General features: G+C 42.3%; 1 protein-coding gene across 1 annotated transcript in view; it reads left to right on the top strand.

The window, feature by feature from the left end:
• Window positions 1-22,666, top strand: part of LOC106594040 (bromodomain-containing protein 3) — a 71,032-nt gene that overhangs the window by 39,013 nt on the left and 9,353 nt on the right. Inside the window, exons 17-19 of the mRNA XM_082969486.1 lie at window positions 385-482; window positions 569-677; window positions 838-965. Coding sequence (XP_082825612.1) covers window positions 385-482; window positions 569-677; window positions 838-965 — 335 coding nt within the window. The remainder of the gene's footprint in view (window positions 1-384; window positions 483-568; window positions 678-837; window positions 966-22,666) is intronic.

The raw sequence follows: 22,666 nt of genomic DNA, 5'->3' as shown, positions 1-22,666 counted from the left end.
TCCGTGAAATTTCCCGTTCGACACAGACAGGATATATCCACGTCAATTCGGATCCGAAGTGGACCAGATCTGACCCAAAGCATGTCCAAGATGAGGGAGAATCGGATCCAAATTGGGTCGGATCTGTATCAGATAACAAACGGGTCTTTATTGTTGCTCAAAGCCAGCAGAACTGTTTTGACTTGAGAGATTTATTATTTTGACTGAACCAACTGCCATGTGTACCAAATGTGATATATAGAGGATATTTATTTTCATCAATATAATATTGGATCTGGTCGATATTTGACATATTTTCAGACTGTTTGGATCTCAGGTAATCAGGTTAGGGTATATCCGTGAAGACCTCTAATTTCCATACTGGTGTTTCTCCCGTTGTGATAGGTCCTCTGAGGGAGAGCCCCTCCCCTCTGATGATACATTCTCCCCAGATGCCTCAGTTCCCACCAATGAGACAGTCCCCTTCCCAGCCCAAGAAACCTGTGAGTACACAAAGAGAGTGTGTGTGTACAGTGTGTGTTTGTGTACTGTACATTGTGTGTGTGTTAACCCTGTGTGTTCACTGCAGAACCAAAGGGTGAAAGAGGAGAAGCCGCTCCCCTCCCCGGTGCTGCCCCCCTCCCCCTTCAGCCCCACCCAGCGACACCACAAACCACAAGACAACAAACACACACACAGTGAGTACACACACCTGGCTCTGTGTGTGTAAGAAGCGTTAGGGAGAGAGCGGGAGAGATTTGTCTGTGTGTCTCTCTGCCTCAACGGTAGAGTGTCTATTTTAGAATTTCTTCACAGTGAATAGGTCACCTGTATTAACCAATCAATTGACTCCTGCAGGATCAGATGTGAAGCTATTGGACGGTTCTCGTCCTGGGCTCCGCCTCCCGGACTCCCCGGCCCCTTCCCATCAGGACAGCAAACTGAAGCAAGAGGCTAAAACTCCCATCACCGCCAAGAAGACACAGGTGTGAGAGAGTCAGAATCATACTAGAACAAAGCATGTAGATTCAGGACTTCATTTAAAGGAGAAGTTTCCTTTTTTATAACCAAATCTCACATTTTTTATATGTAAATGGCATATTATAGAAGGGTCCATGTGATTTCACATGTTTTTGAGAAACCTGAGCAAATCACTTCCTCATCCTCATGTAGTATATGGGGTCCCGAAAAAACACGAACAAAGACTCCAAAAACACCCAGATATGTCCTTTTATAAAGGACAAAGCTCTGTGTTGTAATGCAGGTCTGTAGATGTTGTACACATGACGTTGTGTCATTCTGAACTTCAGCTACAACGTTGTATTCTATTTTGTTCAACTAAAGAGATATTTCAATGCACGCGCATGTGTGTACTTCCTCGTTCCCAAACCCTTAGGGAGGCGTGGTTCAGAAGCACACTCCAGTCTGCAATAAGGTGTCTGCTGTAAAAACACAGCTGGCAGTTACTAATCTACAATAAGGTGTCTGCTGTAAAAACACAGCTGGCAGTTACTAATCTACAATAAGGTGTCTGCTGTAAAAACACAGCTGGCAGTTACTAATCTACAATAAGGTGTCTGCTGTAAAAACACAGCTGGCGGATACAAATAACTAAAAACACACACAGCTGGCAGTTACTAATCTACAATAAGGTGTCTGCTGTAATTACACACAGCTGGCGGTTACTAATATACCAAGCTAGCTAGTTATTTTTCCTTTCAAACCGCAACGCTACCGACATGTCTGACTACGAATACAAAAAGGAAATGTTAGAATTTGGGGCCGAGCCTTATTTATTTGAACCGGAATACACCGACGAGGATCTTTAGCAGAGAGCAAGAGAGCGAGGTGTTCAACCAGAAGCTGAGGCCCGACTCGGGACGGGTGGTGCACTGGTGAGCGACGCCCACTGAAGACGAGTGACTTTGCTGCGTGGAGTGGGACCTGCTTGTGCCAGCCTTGTAAAATCTAGATGTGTCTGGTGATGAGACACCGTTGTCCCGCTAGCACACCCCACTCTGTGTGACAATGACTTTTCAGCACATGTCTTCCCTGCTCTTCTAGAAACGTTTTCAATTTCAAATTGAGTAATGGGAGAACGTGTGTAAAACTTTTATTTCACTGTTGAAGAACATATAATAACATATTGACAGTAACATGGACTACATGGTGGATGGGAGGATACATATTGACAGTAACATGGACTACATGGTGGATGGGAGGATACATATTGACAGTAACATGGACTACATGGTAGATGAGAGGATACATATTGACAGTAACATGGACTACATGGTGGATGGGAGGATACATATTGACAGTAACATGGACTACATGGTGGATGGGAGGATACATATTGACAGTAACATGGACTACATGGTGGATGGGAGAATACATATTGACAGTATCAGTTCAGTAACATGGACTACATGGTGGATGGGAGGATACATATTGACAGTAACATGGACTACATGGTAGATGGGAGAATACATATTGACAGTAGCATGGACTACATGGTAGGTGGGAGGATTCATATTGACAGTAACATGGACTACATGGTAGATGAGAGGATACATATTGACAGTAACATGGACTACATGGTGGATGGGAGAATACATATTGACAGTATCAGTTCAGTAACATGGACTACATGGTGGATGGGAGGATACATATTGACAGTAACATGGACTACATGGTAGATGGGAGGATACATATTGACAGTAACATGGACTACATGGTGGATGGGAGAATACATATTGACAGTAACATGGACTACATGGTGGATGGGAGGATACATATTGACAGTAACATGGACTACATGGTAGGATGAGGAGGATACATATTGACAGTAACATGGACTACATGGTGGATGGGAGGATACATATTGACAGTAACATGAACTACATGGTAGATGGGAGAATACATATTGACAGTATCAGTTCAGTAACATGGACTACATGGTGGATGGCAGGATACATATTGACAGTAACATGAACTACATGGTAGATGGGAGAATACATATTGACAGTATCAGTTCAGTAACATGGACTACATGGTGGATGGGAGAATACTTATTGACAGTATCAGTTCAGTAGCATGGACTACATGGTGGATGGGAGGATACATATTGACAGTAACATGGACTACATGGTAGATGGGAGGATACATATTGACAGTAGCATGGACTACATGGTGTATGGGACGATACATATTGACAGTAGCATGGACTACATGGTGGATGGGAGAATACATATTGACAGTATCAGTTCAGTAACATGGACTACATGGTGGATGGGAGAATACATATTGACCGTAACATGGACTACATGGTAGATGGAAGGATACATATTGACAGTAACATGTACTACATGGTGGATGGGAGGATACATATTGACAGTAGAATGGACTACATGGTGGATGGGAGGATACATATTGACAGTAACATGGACTACATGGTAGATGGGAGGATACATATTGACAGTAAAATGGACTACATGGTGGATGGGAGAATACGTATTGACAGTATCAGTTCAGTAGCATGGACTACATGGTGGATGGGAGGATACATATTGACAGTAACATGGACTACATGGTGGATGGGAGGATACATATTGAAAGTAGCATGGACTACATGGTAGATGGGAGGATTGATATTGACAGTAGCATGGACTACATGGTAGATGGGAGGATACATATTGACAGTAACATGGACTACATGGTGTATGGGAGGATACATGTTGCAAGTAACATGGACTACATAGTGGATGGGAGAATACATATTGACAGTATCAGTTCAGTAACATGGACTACATGGTGGATGGGAGGATACATATTGACAGTAACATGGGCTACATGGTGGATGGGAGAATACATATTGACAGTAGCATGGACTACATGGTAGATGGGAGGATACATATTGACAGTATCAGTTCAGTAACATGGACTACATGGTAGATGGGAGGATACATATTGACAGTAACATGGGCTACATGGTGGATGGGAGAATACATATTGACAGTAGCATGGACTACATGGTAGATGGGAGGATACATATTGACAGTATCAGTTCAGTAACATGGACGACATGGTGGATGGGAGAACACATATTGACAGTATCAGTTTAGTAGCATAGACTACATTGTGGATGGGAGGATGCATATTGACAGTATCAGTTCAGTAACATGGACTACATGGTGGATGGAGGATACATATTGACAGTAACATGGACTACATGGTACATGGGAGGATACATATTGACAGTAGCATGGACTACATGGTGGATGGGAGAATACATATTGACAGTATCAGTTCAGTAGCATAGACTACATTGTGGATGGGAGGATACATATTGACAGTATCAGTTCAGTAACATGGACTACATGGTGGATGGGAGGATACATATTCACAGTAACATGGACTACATGGTACATGGGAGGATACATATTGACAGTAGCATGGACTACATGGTAGATGGGAGGATACATATTGACAGTATCAGTTCAGTAACATGGACTACATAGGAGATGTGAGGATACATATTGACAGTAACATGGGCTACATGGTGGATGGGAGGATACATATTGACAGTATCAGTTCAGTAACATGGACTACATGGTAGATGTGAGGATACATATTGACAGTAGCATGGACTACATGGTGGATGGAAGGATACATATTGACATTATCAGTTCAGTAACATGGACTACATGGTGGATGGGAGAATACATATTGACAGTATCAGTTCAGTAGCATGGACTACATGGTGGATGGGAGGATACATATTGACAGTAGCATGGACTACATGGTGGATGGGAGGATACATATTGACAGTAACATGGACTACATGGTGGATGGGAGGATACATATTGAAAGTAGCATGGACTACATGGTAGATGGGAGGATTGATATTGACAGTAGCATGGACTACATGGTAGATGGGAGGATACATATTGACAGTAACATGGACTACATGGTGTATGGGAGGATACATGTTGAAAGTAACATGGACTACATAGTGGATGGGAGAATACATATTGACAGTATCAGTTCAGTAACATGGACTACATGGTGGATGGGAGGATACATATTGACAGTAACATGGGCTACATGGTGGATGGGAGAATACATATTGACAGTAGCATGGACTACATGGTAGATGGGAGGATACATATTGACAGTATCAGTTCAGTAACATGGACTACATGGTAGATGGGAGGATACATATTGACAGTAACATGGGCTACATGGTGGATGGGAGAATACATATTGACAGTAGCATGGACTACATGGTAGATGGGAGGATACATATTGACAGTAGCATGGACTACATGGTAGATGGGAGGATACATATTGACAGTATCAGTTCAGTAACATGGACGACATGGTGAATGGGAGAATACATATTGACAGTATCAGTTTAGTAGCATAGACTACATTGTGGATGGGAGGATGCATATTGACAGTATCAGTTCAGTAACATGGACTACATGGTGGATGGGAGGATACATATTGACAGTAACATGGACTACATGGTACATGGGAGGATACATATTGACAGTAGCATGGACTACATGGTGGATGGGAGAATACATATTGACAGTATCAGTTCAGTAGCATAGACTATATTGTGGATGGGAGGATACATATTGACAGTATCAGTTCAGTAACATGGACTACATGGTGGATGGGAGGATACATATTCACAGTAACATGGACTACATGGTACATGGGAGGATACATATTGACAGTAACATGGACTACATGGTGGATGGGAGGATACATATTGACAGTATCAGTTCAGTAACATGGACTACATGGTAGATGTGAGGATACATATTGACAGTAACATGGGCTACATGGTGGATGGGAGGATACATATTGACAGTATCAGTTCAGTAACATGGACTACATGGTAGATGTGAGGATACATATTGACAGTAGCATGGACTACATGGTGGATGGGAGAATACATATTGACAGTATCAGTTCAGTAGCATGGACTACTTGGTAGATGGGAGGATTCATATTGACAGTAGCATGGACTACACGGTGGATGGGAGGATTCATATTGACAGTAACATGGACTACATGGTGGATGGAAGGATACATATTGACATTAGCATGGACTACATGGTGGATGAGAGAATACATATTGACAGTAACATGGACTACATGGTGGATGGGAGAATACATATAGACAGTAACATGGACTACATGATGGATGGGAGAATACATATTGACAGTATCATTTCTGTAACATGGACTACATGGTGGATGGGAGAATACATATTGACAGTATCAGTTCAGTAGCATGGACTACATGGTGGATGGGAGGATACATATTGACAGTAACATGGGCTACATGGTGGATGGGAGGATACATATTGACAGAAGCATGGACTACATGGTAGATGGGAGGATACATATTGACAGTAACATGGACTACATGGTGGATGGGAGAATACATATTGACAGTATCAGTTCAGTAACATGGACTACATTGTGGATGGGAGGATACATATTGACAGTCAGTTCAGTAACATGGACTACATGGTGGATGGGAGGATACATATTGACAGTATCAGTTCAGTAACATGGACTACATGGTGGATGGGAGGATACATATTGACAGTTGCATGGACTACATGGTAGATGGGAGGATTCATATTGACAGTAGCATGGACTACATGGTATGTGGGAGGATTCATATTGACAGTAGCATGGACTACATGGTAGATGGGAGGATTCATATTGACAGTAACATGGATTACATGGTGGATGGGGGGATACATATTGACAGTAGCATGGACTACATGGTAGGTGGGAGGATTCATATTGACAGTAGCATGGACTACATGGTAGATGGGAGGATTCATATTGACAGTAACATGGACTACATGGTGGATGGGAGAATACATATTGACAGTATCAGTTCAGTAACATGGACTACATGGTGGATGGGAGGATACATATTGACAGTGTCAGTTCAGTAACATGGACGACATGGTGGATGGGAGGATACATATTGACAGTATCAGTTCAGTAGCATGGACTACATGGTGGATGGGAGGATACATATTGACAGTAACATGGACTACATGGTGGATGGGAGAATACATATTGACAGTATCAGTTCAGTAGCATGGACTACATGGTAGATGGGAGGATACATATTGACAGTAACATGGGCTACATGGTGGATGGGAGGATACATATTGACAGTAACATGGACTACATGGTGGATGGGAGGATACATATTGACAGTATCAGTTCAGTAACATGGACTACATGGTGGATGGGAGGATACATATTGACAGTAACATGGGCTACATGGTGGATGGGAGAATACATATTGACAGTAGCATGGACTACATGGTAGATGGGAGGATACATATTGACAGTAGCATGGACTACATGGTAGATGGGAGGATACATATTGACAGTATCAGTTCAGTAACATGGACTACATGGTAGATGGGAGGATTCATATTGACAGTAACATGGACTACATGGTGGATGGGAGGATACATATTGACAGTAACATGGACTACATGGTACATGGGAGGATACATATTGACAGTAGCATGGACTACATGGTGGATGGGAGAATACATATTGACAGTATCAGTTCAGTAGCATAGACTACATTGTGGATGGGAGGATACATATTGACAGTATCAGTTCAGTAACATGGACGACATGGTAGATGGGAGGATACATATTGACAGTAACATGGACTACATGGTGGATGGGAGGATACATATTGACAGTAACATGGGCTACATGGTGGATGGGAGGATACATATTGACAGTATCAGTTCAGTAACATGGACTACATGGTAGATGTGAGGATACATATTGACAGTAGCATGGACTACATGGTGGATGGGAGAATACATATTGACAGTATCAGTTCAGTAGCATGGACTACTTGGTAGATGGGAGGATTCATATTGACAGTAGCATGGACTACACGGTGGATGGGAGGATTCATATTGACAGTAACATGGACTACATGGTGGATGGAAGGATACATATTGACATTAGCATGGACTACATGGTGGATGGGAGAATACATATTGACAGTATCATTTCTGTAACATGGACTACATGGTGGATGGGAGAATACATATTGACAGTATCAGTTCAGTAGCATGGACTACATGGTGGATGGGAGGATACATATTGACAGTAACATGGGCTACATGGTGGATGGGAGGATACATATTGACAGAAGCATGGACTACATGGTAGATGGGAGGATACATATTGACAGTATCAGTTCAGTAACATGGACTACATGGTGGATGGGAGGATACATATTGACAGTAACATGGGCTACATGGTGGATGGGAGAATACATATTGACAGTAGCATGGACTACATGGTAGATGGGAGGATACATATTGACAGTAGCATGGACTACATGGTAGATGGGAGGATACATATTGACAGTATCAGTTCAGTAACATGGACGACATGGTGGATGGGAGGATACATATTCACAGTAACATGGACTACATGGTACATGGGAGGATACATATTGACAGTAACATGGACTACATGGTGGATGGGAGGATACATATTGACAGTAACATGGGCTACATGGTGGATGGGAGAATACATATTGACAGTAGCATGGACTACATGGTAGATGGGAGGATACATATTGACAGTAGCATGGACTACATGGTGGATGGGAGAATACATATTGACAGTATCAGTTCAGTAACATGGACTACATGGTGGATGGGAGGATACATATTCACAGTAACATGGACTACATGGTACATGGGAGGATACATATTGACAGTAACATGGACTACATGGTGGATGGGAGGATACATATTGACAGTATCAGTTCAGTAACATGGACTACATGGTAGATGTGAGGATACATATTGACAGTAACATGGGCTACATGGTGGATGGGAGGATACATATTGACAGTATCAGTTCAGTAACATGGACTACATGGTAGATGTGAGGATACATATTGACAGTAGCATGGACTACATGGTGGATGGGAGAATACATATTGACAGTATCAGTTCAGTAGCATGGACTACTTGGTAGATGGGAGGATTCATATTGACAGTAGCATGGACTACACGGTGGATGGGAGGATTCATATTGACAGTAACATGGACTACATGGTGGATGGAAGGATACATATTGACATTAGCATGGACTACATGGTGGATGAGAGAATACATATTGACAGTAACATGGACTACATGGTGGATGGGAGAATACATATAGACAGTAACATGGACTACATGATGGATGGGAGAATACATATTGACAGTATCATTTCTGTGACATGGACTACATGGTGGATGGGAGAATACATATTGACAGTATCAGTTCAGTAGCATGGACTACATGGTGGATGGGGGGATACATATTGACAGTTGCATGGACTACATGGTAGATGGGAGGATTCACATTGACAGTAGCATGGACTACATGGTATGTGGGAGGATTCATATTGACAGTAGCATGGACTACATGGTAGATGGGAGGATTCATATTGACAGTAACATGGATTACATGGTGGATGGGGGGATACATATTGACAGTAGCATGGACTACATGGTAGGTGGGAGGATTCATATTGACAGTAGCATGGACTACATGGTAGATGGGAGGATTCATATTGACAGTAACATGGACTACATGGTGGATGGGAGAATACATATTGACAGTATCAGTTCAGTAACATGGACTACATGGTGGATGGGAGGATACATATTGACAGTGTCAGTTCAGTAACATGGACGACATGGTGGATGGGAGGATACATATTGACAGTATCAGTTCTGTAGCATGGACTACATGGTGCATGGGAGGATACATATTGACAGTAGCATGGACTACATGGTGGATGGGAGGATTCATATTGACAGTAACATGGACTACATGGTGGATGGGAGAATACATATTGACAGTATCATTTCAGTTGCATGGTCTACATGGTGGATGGGAGGATACATATTGACAGTAACATGGACTACATGGTGGATGGGAGAATACATATTGACAGTATCAGTTCAGTAGCATAGACTACATTGTGGATGGGAGGATACATATTGACAGTATCAGTTCAGTAACATGGACTACATGGTGGATGGGAGGATACATATTGACAGTAGCATGGACTACATGGTAGATGGGAGGATTCATATTGACAGCATCATGGACTACATGGTGGATGAGGGGATACATATTGACAGTAGCATGGACTACATGGTAGGTGGGAGGATTCATATTGACAGTAGCATGGACTACATGGTAGATGGGAGGATTCATATTGACAGTAACATCGACTACATGGTGGATGGGAGAATACATATTGACAGTATCAGTTCAGTAACATGGACTACATGGTGGATGGGAGGATACATATTGACAGTGTCAGTTCAGTAACATGGACTACATGGTGGATGGGAGGATACATATTGACAGTGTCAGTTCAGTAACATGGACTACATGGTGGATGGGAGAATACATATTGACAGTATCAGTTCAGTAACATGGACTACATGGTGGATGGGAGGATACATATTGACAGTGTCAGTTCAGTAACATGGACGACATGGTGGATGGGAGGATACATATTGACAGTATCAGTTCAGTAACATGGACTACATGGTGGATGGGAGGATACATATTGACAGTAGCATGGACAACATGGTGGATGGGAGAATACATATTGACAGTATCATTTCAGTAGCATGGACTACATGGTGGATTGGAGGATACATATTGACAGTAACATGGACTACATGGTGGATGGGAGGATACATATTGACAGTAACATGGACTACATGGTGGATTGGAGGATACATATTGACAGTAACATGGACTACATGGTGGATGGGAGGATTCATATTGACAGTAGCATGGACTACATGGTGGATGGGATGATACATCTTGATAGTAGCATGGACTACATGGTAGGTGGGAGGATTCATATTGACAGTAGCATGGACTACATGGTAGATGGGAGGATTCATATTGACAGTAACATGGACTACATGGTGGATGGGAGAATACATATTGACAGTATCAGTTCAGTAACATGGACGACATTGTGGATGGGAGGATACATATTGACAGTATCAGTTCAGTAACATGGACTACATGGTGGATGGGAGGATACATATTCACAGTAACATGGACTACATGGTACATGGGAGGATACATATTGACAGTAGCATGGACTACATGGTGGATGGGAGGATACATATTGACAGTATCAGTTCAGTAACATGGACTACATGGTAGATGTGAGGATACATATTGACAGTAACATGGGCTACATGGTGGATGGGAGGATACATATTGACAGTATCAGTTCAGTAGCATGGACTACTTGGTAGATGGGAGGATTCATATTGACAGTACCATGGACTACACGGTGGATGGGAGGATTCATATTGACAGTAACATGGACTACATGTTGGATGGGAGGATACATATTGACAGAAGCATGGACTACATGGTAGATGGGAGGATACATATTGACAGTAACATGGGCTACATGGTGGATGGGAGGATACATATTGACAGTGTCAGTTCAGTAACATGGACTACATGGTAGATGTGAGGATACATATTGACAGTAGCATGGACTACATGGTGGATGGGAGAATACATATTGACAGTATCAGTTCAGTAGCATGGACTACTTGGTAGATGGGAGGATTCATATTGACAGTAGCATGGACTACACGGTGGATGGGAGGATTCATATTGACAGTAACATGGACTACATGGTGGATGGAAGGATACATATTGACAGTAGCATGGACTACATGGTGGATGAGAGAATACATATTGACAGTAACATGGACTACATGGTGGATGGGAGAATACATATAGACAGTCACATGGACTACATGGTGGATGGGAGAATACATATTGACAGTATCATTTCTGTAACATGGACTACATGGTGGATGGGAGAATACATATTGACAGTATCAGTTTAGTAGCATGGACTACATGGTGGATGGGAGGATACATATTGACAGTAACATGGGCTACATGGTGGATGGGAGGATACATATTGACAGAAGCATGGACTACATGGTAGATGGGAGGATACATATTGACAGTAACATGGACTACATGGTGGATGGGAGAATACATATTGACAGTATCAGTTCAGTAACATGGACTACATTGTGGATGGGAGGATACATATTGACAGTCAGTTCAGTAACATGGACTACATGGTGGATGGGAGGATACATATTGACAGTATCAGTTCAGTAACATGGACTACATGGTGGATGGGAGGATACATATTGACAGTAGCATGGACTACATGGTAGATGGGAGGATTCATATTGACAGTAGCATGGACTACATGGTAGATGGGAGGATTCATATTGACAGTAACATGGATTACATGGTGGATGGGGGGATACATATTGACAGTAGCATGGACTACATGGTAGGTGGGAGGATTCATATTGACAGTAGCATGGACTACATGGTAGATGGGAGGATTCATATTGACAGTAACATGGACTACATGGTGGATGGGAGAATACATATTGACAGTATCAGTTCAGTTGCATGGACTACATGGTGGATGGGAGGATACATATTGACAGTAACATGGACTACATGGTGGATGGGAGAATACATATTGACAGTATCAGTTCAGTAGCATAGACTACATTGTGGATTGGAGGATACATATTGACAGTATCAGTTCAGTAACATGGACTACATGGTGGATGGGAGTATACATATTGACAGTAGCATGGACTACATGGTAGATGGGAGGATTCATATTGACAGTAGCATGGACTACATGGTGGATGAGGGGATACATATTGACAGTAGCATGGACTACATGGTAGGTGGGAGGATTCATATTGACAGTAGCATGGACTACATGGTAGATGGGAGGATTCATATTGACAGTAACATGGACTACATGATGGATGGGAGAATACATATTGACAGTATCAGTTCAGTAACATGGACTACATGGTGGTTGGGAGGATACATATTGACAGTGTCAGTTCAGTAACATGGACGACATGGTGGATGGGAGGATACATATTGACAGTATCAGTTCAGTAACATGGACTACATGGTGGCTGGGAGGATACATATTGACAGTGTCAGTTCAGTAACATGGACTACATGCTGGATGGGAGAATACATATTGACAGTATCAGTTCAGTAACATGGACTACATGGTGGATGGGAGGATACATATTGACAGTGTCAGTTCAGTAACATGGACGACATGGTGGATGGGAGGATACATATTGACAGTATCAGTTCAGTAACATGGACTACATGGTGGATGGGAGGATACATATTGACAGTGTCAGTTCAGTAGCATGGACTACATGGTGCATGGGAGGATACATATTGACAGTAGCATGGACAACATGGTGGATGGGAGAATACATATTGACAGTATCAGTTCAGTAGCATGGACTACATGGTGGATTGGAGGATACATATTGACAGTAACATGGACTACATGGTGGATGGGAGGATACATATTGACAGTAACATGGACTACATGGTGGATTGGAGGATACATATTGACAGTAACATGGACTACATGGTGGATGGGAGGATTCATATTGACAGTAACATGGACTACATGGTGGATGGGAGGATACATCTTGATAGTAGCATGGACTACATGGTAGGTGGGAGGATTCATATTGACAGTAGCATGGACTACATGGTAGATGGGAGGATTCATATTGACAGTAACATGGACTACATGGTGGATGGGAGAATACATATTGACAGTATCAGTTCAGTAACATGGACGACATTGTGGATGGGAGGATACATATTGACAGTATCAGTTCAGTAGCATGGACTACATGGTGGATGGGAGAATACATATTGACAGTAACATGGACTACATGGTGGATGGGAGGATACATATTGACAGTAACATGGACTACATGGTGGATGGGAGGATACATATTGACAGTAACATGGACTACATGGTGGATGTGAGGATACATATTGACAGTAACATGGACTACATGGTGGATGGGAGGATTCATATTGACAGTAGCATGGACTACATGGTGGATGGGAGAATACATATTGACAGTAACATGGACTACATGGTGGATGGGAGGATACATATTGACAGTATCAGTTCAGTAGTATGGACTACATGGTGGATGGGAGGATACATATTGACAGTATCAGTTCAGTAACATGGACTACATAGTGGATGGGAGGATACATATTGACAGTAGCATGGACTACATGGTGGATGGGAGAATACATATTGACAGTAACATGTACTACATGTTATATGGGAGGATACATATTGACAGTATCATGGACTACATGGTGGATGGGAGGATACATATTGACAGTAGCATGGACTACATGGTGGATGGGAGGATACATATTCACAGTAGCATGGACTACATGGTGGATGGGAGGATACATATTCACAGTATCAGTTCAGTAGCATGGACTACATGGTTGATGGGAGGATACATATTGACAGTAACATGGACTACATGGTGGATGGGAGGATTCATATTGACAGTAGCATATACTACATGGTAGGTGGGAGGATTCATATTGACAGTAGCATGGACTACATGGTAATTGGGAGGATTCATATTGACAGTAACATGGACTACATGGTGGATGGGAGAATACATATTGACAGTATCAGTTCAGTAACATGGACTACATGGTGGATGGGAGGATACATATTGACAGTGTCAGTTCAGTAACATGGACGACATGGTGGATGGGAGGATACATATTGACAGTATCAGTTCAGTAGCATGGACTACATGGTGGATGGGAGAATACATATTGACAGTAACATGGACTACATGGTGGATGGGAGGATACATATTGACAGTGTCAGTTCAGTAACATGGACTACATGGTGGATGGGAGGATACATATTGACAGTATCAGTTCAGTAGCATGGACTACATGGTGGATGGGAGAATACATATTCACAGTAACATGGACTACATGGTGGATGGGAGAATACATATTGACAGTAACATGGACTACATGGTGGATGGGTGGATACATATTGACAGTAACATGGACTACATGGTGGATGGGAGGATACATATTGACAGTAACATGGGCTACATGGTGGATGGGAGGATACATATTGACAGAAGCATGGACTACATGGTAGATGGGAGGATACATATTGACAGTAACATGGACTACATGGTGGATGGGAGAATACATATTGACAGTATCAGTTCAGTAACATGGACTACATTGTGGATGGGAGGATACATATTGACAGTCAGTTCAGTAACATGGACTACATGGTGGATGGGAGGATACATATTGACAGTATCAGTTCAGTAACATGGACTACATGGTGGATGGGAGGATACATATTGACAGTAGCATGGACTACATGGTAGATGGGAGGATTCATATTGACAGTAGCATGGACTACATGGTATGTGGGAGGATTCATATTGACAGTAGCATGGACTACATGGTAGATGGGAGGATTCATATTGACAGTAACATGGATTACATGGTGGATGGGGGGATACATATTGACAGTAGCATGGACTACATGGTAGGTGGGAGGATTCATATTGACAGTAGCATGGACTACATGGTAGATGGGAGGATTCATATTGACAGTAACATGGACTACATGGTGGATGGGAGAATACATATTGACAGTATCAGTTCAGTTGCATGGACTACATGGTGGATGGGAGGATACATATTGACAGTAACATGGACTACATGGTGGATGGGAGAATACATATTGACAGTATCAGTTCAGTAGCATAGACTACATTGTGGATGGGAGGATACATATTGACAGTATCAGTTCAGTAACATGGACTACATGGTGGATGGGAGTATACATATTGACAGTAGCATGGACTACATGGTAGATGGGAGGATTCATATTGACAGTAGCATGGACTACATGGTGGATGAGGGGATGCATATTGACAGTAGCATGGACTACATGGTAGGTGGGAGGATTCATATTGACAGTAGCATGGACTACAGTGTAGATGGGAGGATTCATATTGACAGTAACATGGACTACATGGTGGATGGGAGAATACATATTGACAGTATCAGTTCAGTAACATGGACTACATGGTGGATGGGAGGATACATATTGACAGTGTCAGTTCAGTAACATGGACGACATGGTGGATGGGAGGATACATATTGACAGTATCAGTTCAGTAGCATGGACTACATGGTGGATGGGAGGATACATATTGACAGTAACATGGACTACATGGTGGATGGGAGGATACATATTGACAGTGTCAGTTCAGTAACATGGACTACATTGTGGATGGGAGGATACATATTGACAGTATCAGTTCAGTAGCATGGACTACATGGTGGATGGGAGAATACATATTCACAGTAACATGGACTACATGGTGGATGGGAGAATACATATTGACAGTAACATGGACTACATGGTGGATGGGTGGATACATATTGACAGTAACATGGACTACATGGTGGATGGGAGGATACATATTGACAGTAACATGGGCTACATGGTGGATGGGAGGATACATATTGACAGAAGCATGGACTACATGGTAGATGGGAGGATACATATTGACAGTAACATGGACTACATGGTGGATGGGAGGATACATATTGACAGTATCAGTTCAGTAACATGGACTACATTGTGCATGGGAGGATACATATTGACAGTCAGTTCAGTAACATGGACTACATGGTGGATGGGAGGATACATATTGACAGTATCAGTTCAGTAACATGGACTACATGGTGGATGGGAGGATACATATTGACAGTAGCATGGACTACATGGTAGATGGGAGGATTCATATTGACAGTAGCATGGACTACATGGTATGTGGGAGGATTCATATTGACAGTAGCATGGACTACATGGTAGATGGGAGGATTCATATTGACAGTAACATGGATTACATGGTGGATGGGGGGATACATATTGACAGTAGCATGGACTACATGGTAGGTGGGAGGATTCATATTGACAGTAGCATGGACTACATGGTAGATGGGAGGATTCATATTGACAGTAACATGGACTACATGGTGGATGGGAGAATACATATTGACAGTATCAGTTCAGTTGCATGGACTACATGGTGGATGGGAGGATACATATTGACAGTAACATGGACTACATGGTGGATGGGAGAATACATATTGACAGTATCAGTTCAGTAGCATAGACTACATTGTGGATGGGAGGATACATATTGACAGTATCAGTTCAGTAACATGGACTACATGGTGGATGGGAGTATACATATTGACAGTAGCATGGACTACATGGTAGATGGGAGGATTCATATTGACAGTAGCATGGACTACATGGTGGATGAGGGGATGCATATTGACAGTAGCATGGACTACATGGTAGGTGGGAGGATTCATATTGACAGTAGCATGGACTACAGTGTAGATGGGAGGATTCATATTGACAGTAACATGGACTACATGGTGGATGGGAGAATACATATTGACAGTATCAGTTCAGTAACATGGACTACATGGTGGTTGGGAGGATACATAGTGACAGTGTCAGTTCAGTAACATGGACGACATGGTGGATGGGAGGATACATATTGACAGTATCAGTTCAGTAACATGGACTACATGGTGGCTGGGAGGATACATATTGACAGTGTCAGTTCAGTAACATGGACTACATGGTGGATGGGAGAATACATATTGACAGTATCAGTTCAGTAACATGGACTACATGGTGGATGGGAGGATACATATTGACAGTGTCAGTTCAGTAACATGGACGACATGGTGGATGGGAGGATACATATTGACAGTATCAGTTCAGTAACATGGACTACATGGTGGATGGGAGGATACATATTGACAGTGTCAGTTCAGTAGCATGGACTACATGGTGCATGGGAGGATACATATTGACAGTAGCATGGACAACATGGTGGATGGGAGAATACATATTGACAGTATCAGTTCAGTAGCATGGACTACATGGTGGATTGGAGGATACATATTGACAGTAACATGGACTACATGGTGGATGGGAGGATACATATTGACAGTAACATGGACTACATGGTGGATTGGAGGATACATATTGACAGTAACATGGACTACATGGTGGATGGGAGGATTCATATTGACAGTAACATGGACTACATGGTGGATGGGAGGATACATCTTGATAGTAGCATGGACTACATGGTAGGTGGGAGGATTCATATTGACAGTAGCATGGACTACATGGTAGATGGGAGGATTCATATTGACAGTAACATGGACTACATGGTGGATGGGAGAATACATATTGACAGTATCAGTTCAGTAACATGGACGACATTGTGGATGGGAGGATACATATTGACAGTATCAGTTCAGTAGCATGGACTACATGGTGGATGGGAGAATACATATTGACAGTAACATGGACTACATGGTGGATGGGAGGATACATATTGACAGTAACATGGACTACATGGTGGATGGGAGGATACATATTGACAGTAACATGGACTACATGGTGGATGTGAGGATACATATTGACAGTAACATGGACTACATGGTGGATGGGAGGATTCATATTGACAGTAGCATGGACTACATGGTGGATGGGAGAATACATATTGACAGTAACATGGACTACATGGTGGATGGGAGGATACATATTGACAGTATCAGTTCAGTAGTATGGACTACATGGTGGATGGGAGGATACATATTGACAGTATCAGTTCAGTAACATGGACTACATAGTGGATGGGAGGATACATATTGACAGTAGCATGGACTACATGGTGGATGGGAGAATACATATTGACAGTAACATGTACTACATGTTATATGGGAGGATACATATTGACAGTATCATGGACTACATGGTGGATGGGAGGATACATATTGACAGTAGCATGGACTACATGGTGGATGGGAGGATACATATTCACAGTAGCATGGACTACATGGTGGATGGGAGGATACATATTCACAGTATCAGTTCAGTAGCATGGACTACATGGTTGATGGGAGGATACATATTGACAGTAACATGGACTACATGGTGGATGGGAGGATTCATATTGACAGTAGCATATACTACATGGTAGGTGGGAGGATTCATATTGACAGTAGCATGGACTAAATGGTAATTGGGAGGATTCATATTGACAGTAACATGGACTACATGGTGGATGGGAGAATACATATTGACAGTATCAGTTCAGTAACATGGACTACATGGTGGATGGGAGGATACATATTGACAGTGTCAGTTCAGTAACATGGACGACATGGTGGATGGGAGGATACATATTGACAGTATCAGTTCAGTAGCATGGACTACATGGTGGATGGGAGAATACATATTGACAGTAACATGGACTACATGGTGGATGGGAGGATACATATTGACAGTGTCAGTTCAGTAACATGGACTACATGGTGGATGGGAGGATACATATTGACAGTATCAGTTCAGTAGCATGGACTACATGGTGGATGGGAGAATACATATTCACAGTAACATGGACTACATGGTGGATGGGAGAATACATATTGACAGTAACATGGACTACATGGTGGATGGGTGGATACATATTGACAGTAACATGGACTACATGGTGGATGGGAGGATACATATTGACAGTAACATGGGCTACATGGTGGATGGGAGGATACATATTGACAGAAGCATGGACTACATGGTAGATGGGAGGATACATATTGACAGTAACATGGACTACATGGTGGATGGGAGAATACATATTGACAGTATCAGTTCAGTAACATGGACTACATTGTGGATGGGAGGATACATATTGACAGTCAGTTCAGTAACATGGACTACATGGTGGATGGGAGGATACATATTGACAGTATCAGTTCAGTAACATGGACTACATGGTGGATGGGAGGATACATATTGACAGTAGCATGGACTACATGGTAGATGGGAGGATTCATATTGACAGTAGCATGGACTACATGGTATGTGGGAGGATTCATATTGACAGTAGCATGGACTACATGGTAGATGGGAGGATTCATATTGACAGTAACATGGATTACATGGTGGATGGGGGGATACATATTGACAGTAGCATGGACTACATGGTAGGTGGGAGGATTCATATTGACAGTAGCATGGACTACATGGTAGATGGGAGGATTCATATTGACAGTAACATGGACTACATTGTGGATGGGAGGATACATATTGACAGTCAGTTCAGTAACATGGACTACATGGTGGATGGGAGGATACATATTGACAGTATCAGTTCAGTAACATGGACTACATGGTGGATGGGAGGATACATATTGACAGTAGCATGGACTACATGGTAGATGGGAGGATTCATATTGACAGTAGCATGGACTACATGGTATGTGGGAGGATTCATATTGACAGTAGCATGGACTACATGGTAGATGGGAGGATTCATATTGACAGTAACATGGATTACATGGTGGATGGGGGGATACATATTGACAGTAGCATGGACTACATGGTAGGTGGGAGGATTCATATTGACAGTAGCATGGACTACATGGTAGATGGGAGGATTCATATTGACAGTAACATGGACTACATGGTGGATGGGAGAATACATATTGACAGTATCAGTTCAGTTGCATGGACTACATGGTGGATGGGAGGATACATATTGACAGTAACATGGACTACATGGTGGATGGGAGAATACATATTGACAGTATCAGTTCAGTAGCATAGACTACATTGTGGATGGGAGGATACATATTGACAGTATCAGTTCAGTAACATGGACTACATGGTGGATGGGAGTATACATATTGACAGTAGCATGGACTACATGGTAGATGGGAGGATTCATATTGACAGTAGCATGGACTACATGGTGGATGAGGGGATACATATTGACAGTAGCATGGACTACATGGTAGATGGGAGGATTCATATTGACAGTAGCATGGACTACAGTGTAGATGGGAGGATTCATATTGACAGTAACATGGACTACATGGTGGATGGGAGAATACATATTGACAGTATCAGTTCAGTAACATGGACTACATGGTGGTTGGGAGGATACATAGTGACAGTGTCAGTTCAGTAACATGGACGACATGGTGGATGGGAGGATACATATTGACAGTATCAGTTCAGTAACATGGACTACATGGTGGCTGGGAGGATACATATTGACAGTGTCAGTTCAGTAACATGGACTACATGGTGGATGGGAGAATACATATTGACAGTATCAGTTCAGTAACATGGACTACATGGTGGATGGGAGGATACATATTGACAGTGTCAGTTCAGTAACATGGACGACATGGTGGATGGGAGGATACATATTGACAGTATCAGTTCAGTAACATGGACTACATGGTGGATGGGAGGATACATATTGACAGTGTCAGTTCAGTAGCATGGACTACATGGTGCATGGGAGGATACATATTGACAGTAGCATGGACAACATGGTGGATGGGAGAATACATATTGACAGTTTCAGTTCAGTAGCATGGACTACATGGTGGATTGGAGGATACATATTGACAGTAACATGGACTACATGGTGGATGGGAGGATTCATATTGACAGTAACATGGACTACATGGTGGATGGGAGGATACATCTTGATAGTAGCATGGACTACATGGTAGGTGGGAGGATTCATATTGACAGTAGCATGGACTACATGGTAGATGGGAGGATTCATATTGACAGTAACATGGACTACATGGTGGATGGGAGAATACATATTGACAGTATCAGTTCAGTAACATGGACGACATTGTGGATGGGAGGATACATATTGACAGTATCAGTTCAGTAGCATGGACTACATGGTGGATGGGAGAATACATATTGACAGTAACATGGACTACATGGTGGATGGGAGGATACATATTGACAGTAACATGGACTACATGGTGGATGGGAGGATACATATTGACAGTAACATGGACTACATGGTGGATGTGAGGATACATATTGACAGTAACATGGACTACATGGTGGATGGGAGGATTCATATTGACAGTAGCATGGACTACATGGTGGATGGGAGAATACATATTGACAGTAACATGGACTACATGGTGGATGGGAGGATACATATTGACAGTATCAGTTCAGTAGTATGGACTACATGGTGGATGGGAGGATACATATTGACAGTATCAGTTCAGTAACATGGACTACATAGTGGATGGGAGGATACATATTGACAGTAGCATGGACTACATGGTGGATGGGAGAATACATATTGACAGTAACATGTACTACATGTTATATGGGAGGATACATATTGACAGTATCATGGACTACATGGTGGATGGGAGGATACATATTGACAGTAGCATGGACTACATGGTGGATGGGAGGATACATATTCACAGTAGCATGGACTACATGGTGGATGGGAGGATACATATTCACAGTATCAGTTCAGTAGCATGGACTACATGGTTGATGGGAGGATACATATTGACAGTAACATGGACTACATGGTGGATGGGAGGATTCATATTGACAGTAGCATATACTACATGGTAGGTGGGAGGATTCATATTGACAGTAGCATGGACTAAATGGTAATTGGGAGGATTCATATTGACAGTAACATGGACTACATGGTGGATGGGAGAATACATATTGACAGTA

Source organism: Salmo salar, chromosome 02 (assembly GCF_965601325.2).
Source record: "Salmo salar chromosome 02, fSalSal1, whole genome shotgun sequence".
Classification (NCBI taxonomy): Eukaryota; Metazoa; Chordata; class Actinopteri; order Salmoniformes; family Salmonidae; genus Salmo; species Salmo salar.
The sequence above is the reverse complement of the archived record's forward strand: the minus strand, read 5'-3'. Positions and strand labels throughout refer to the sequence as shown.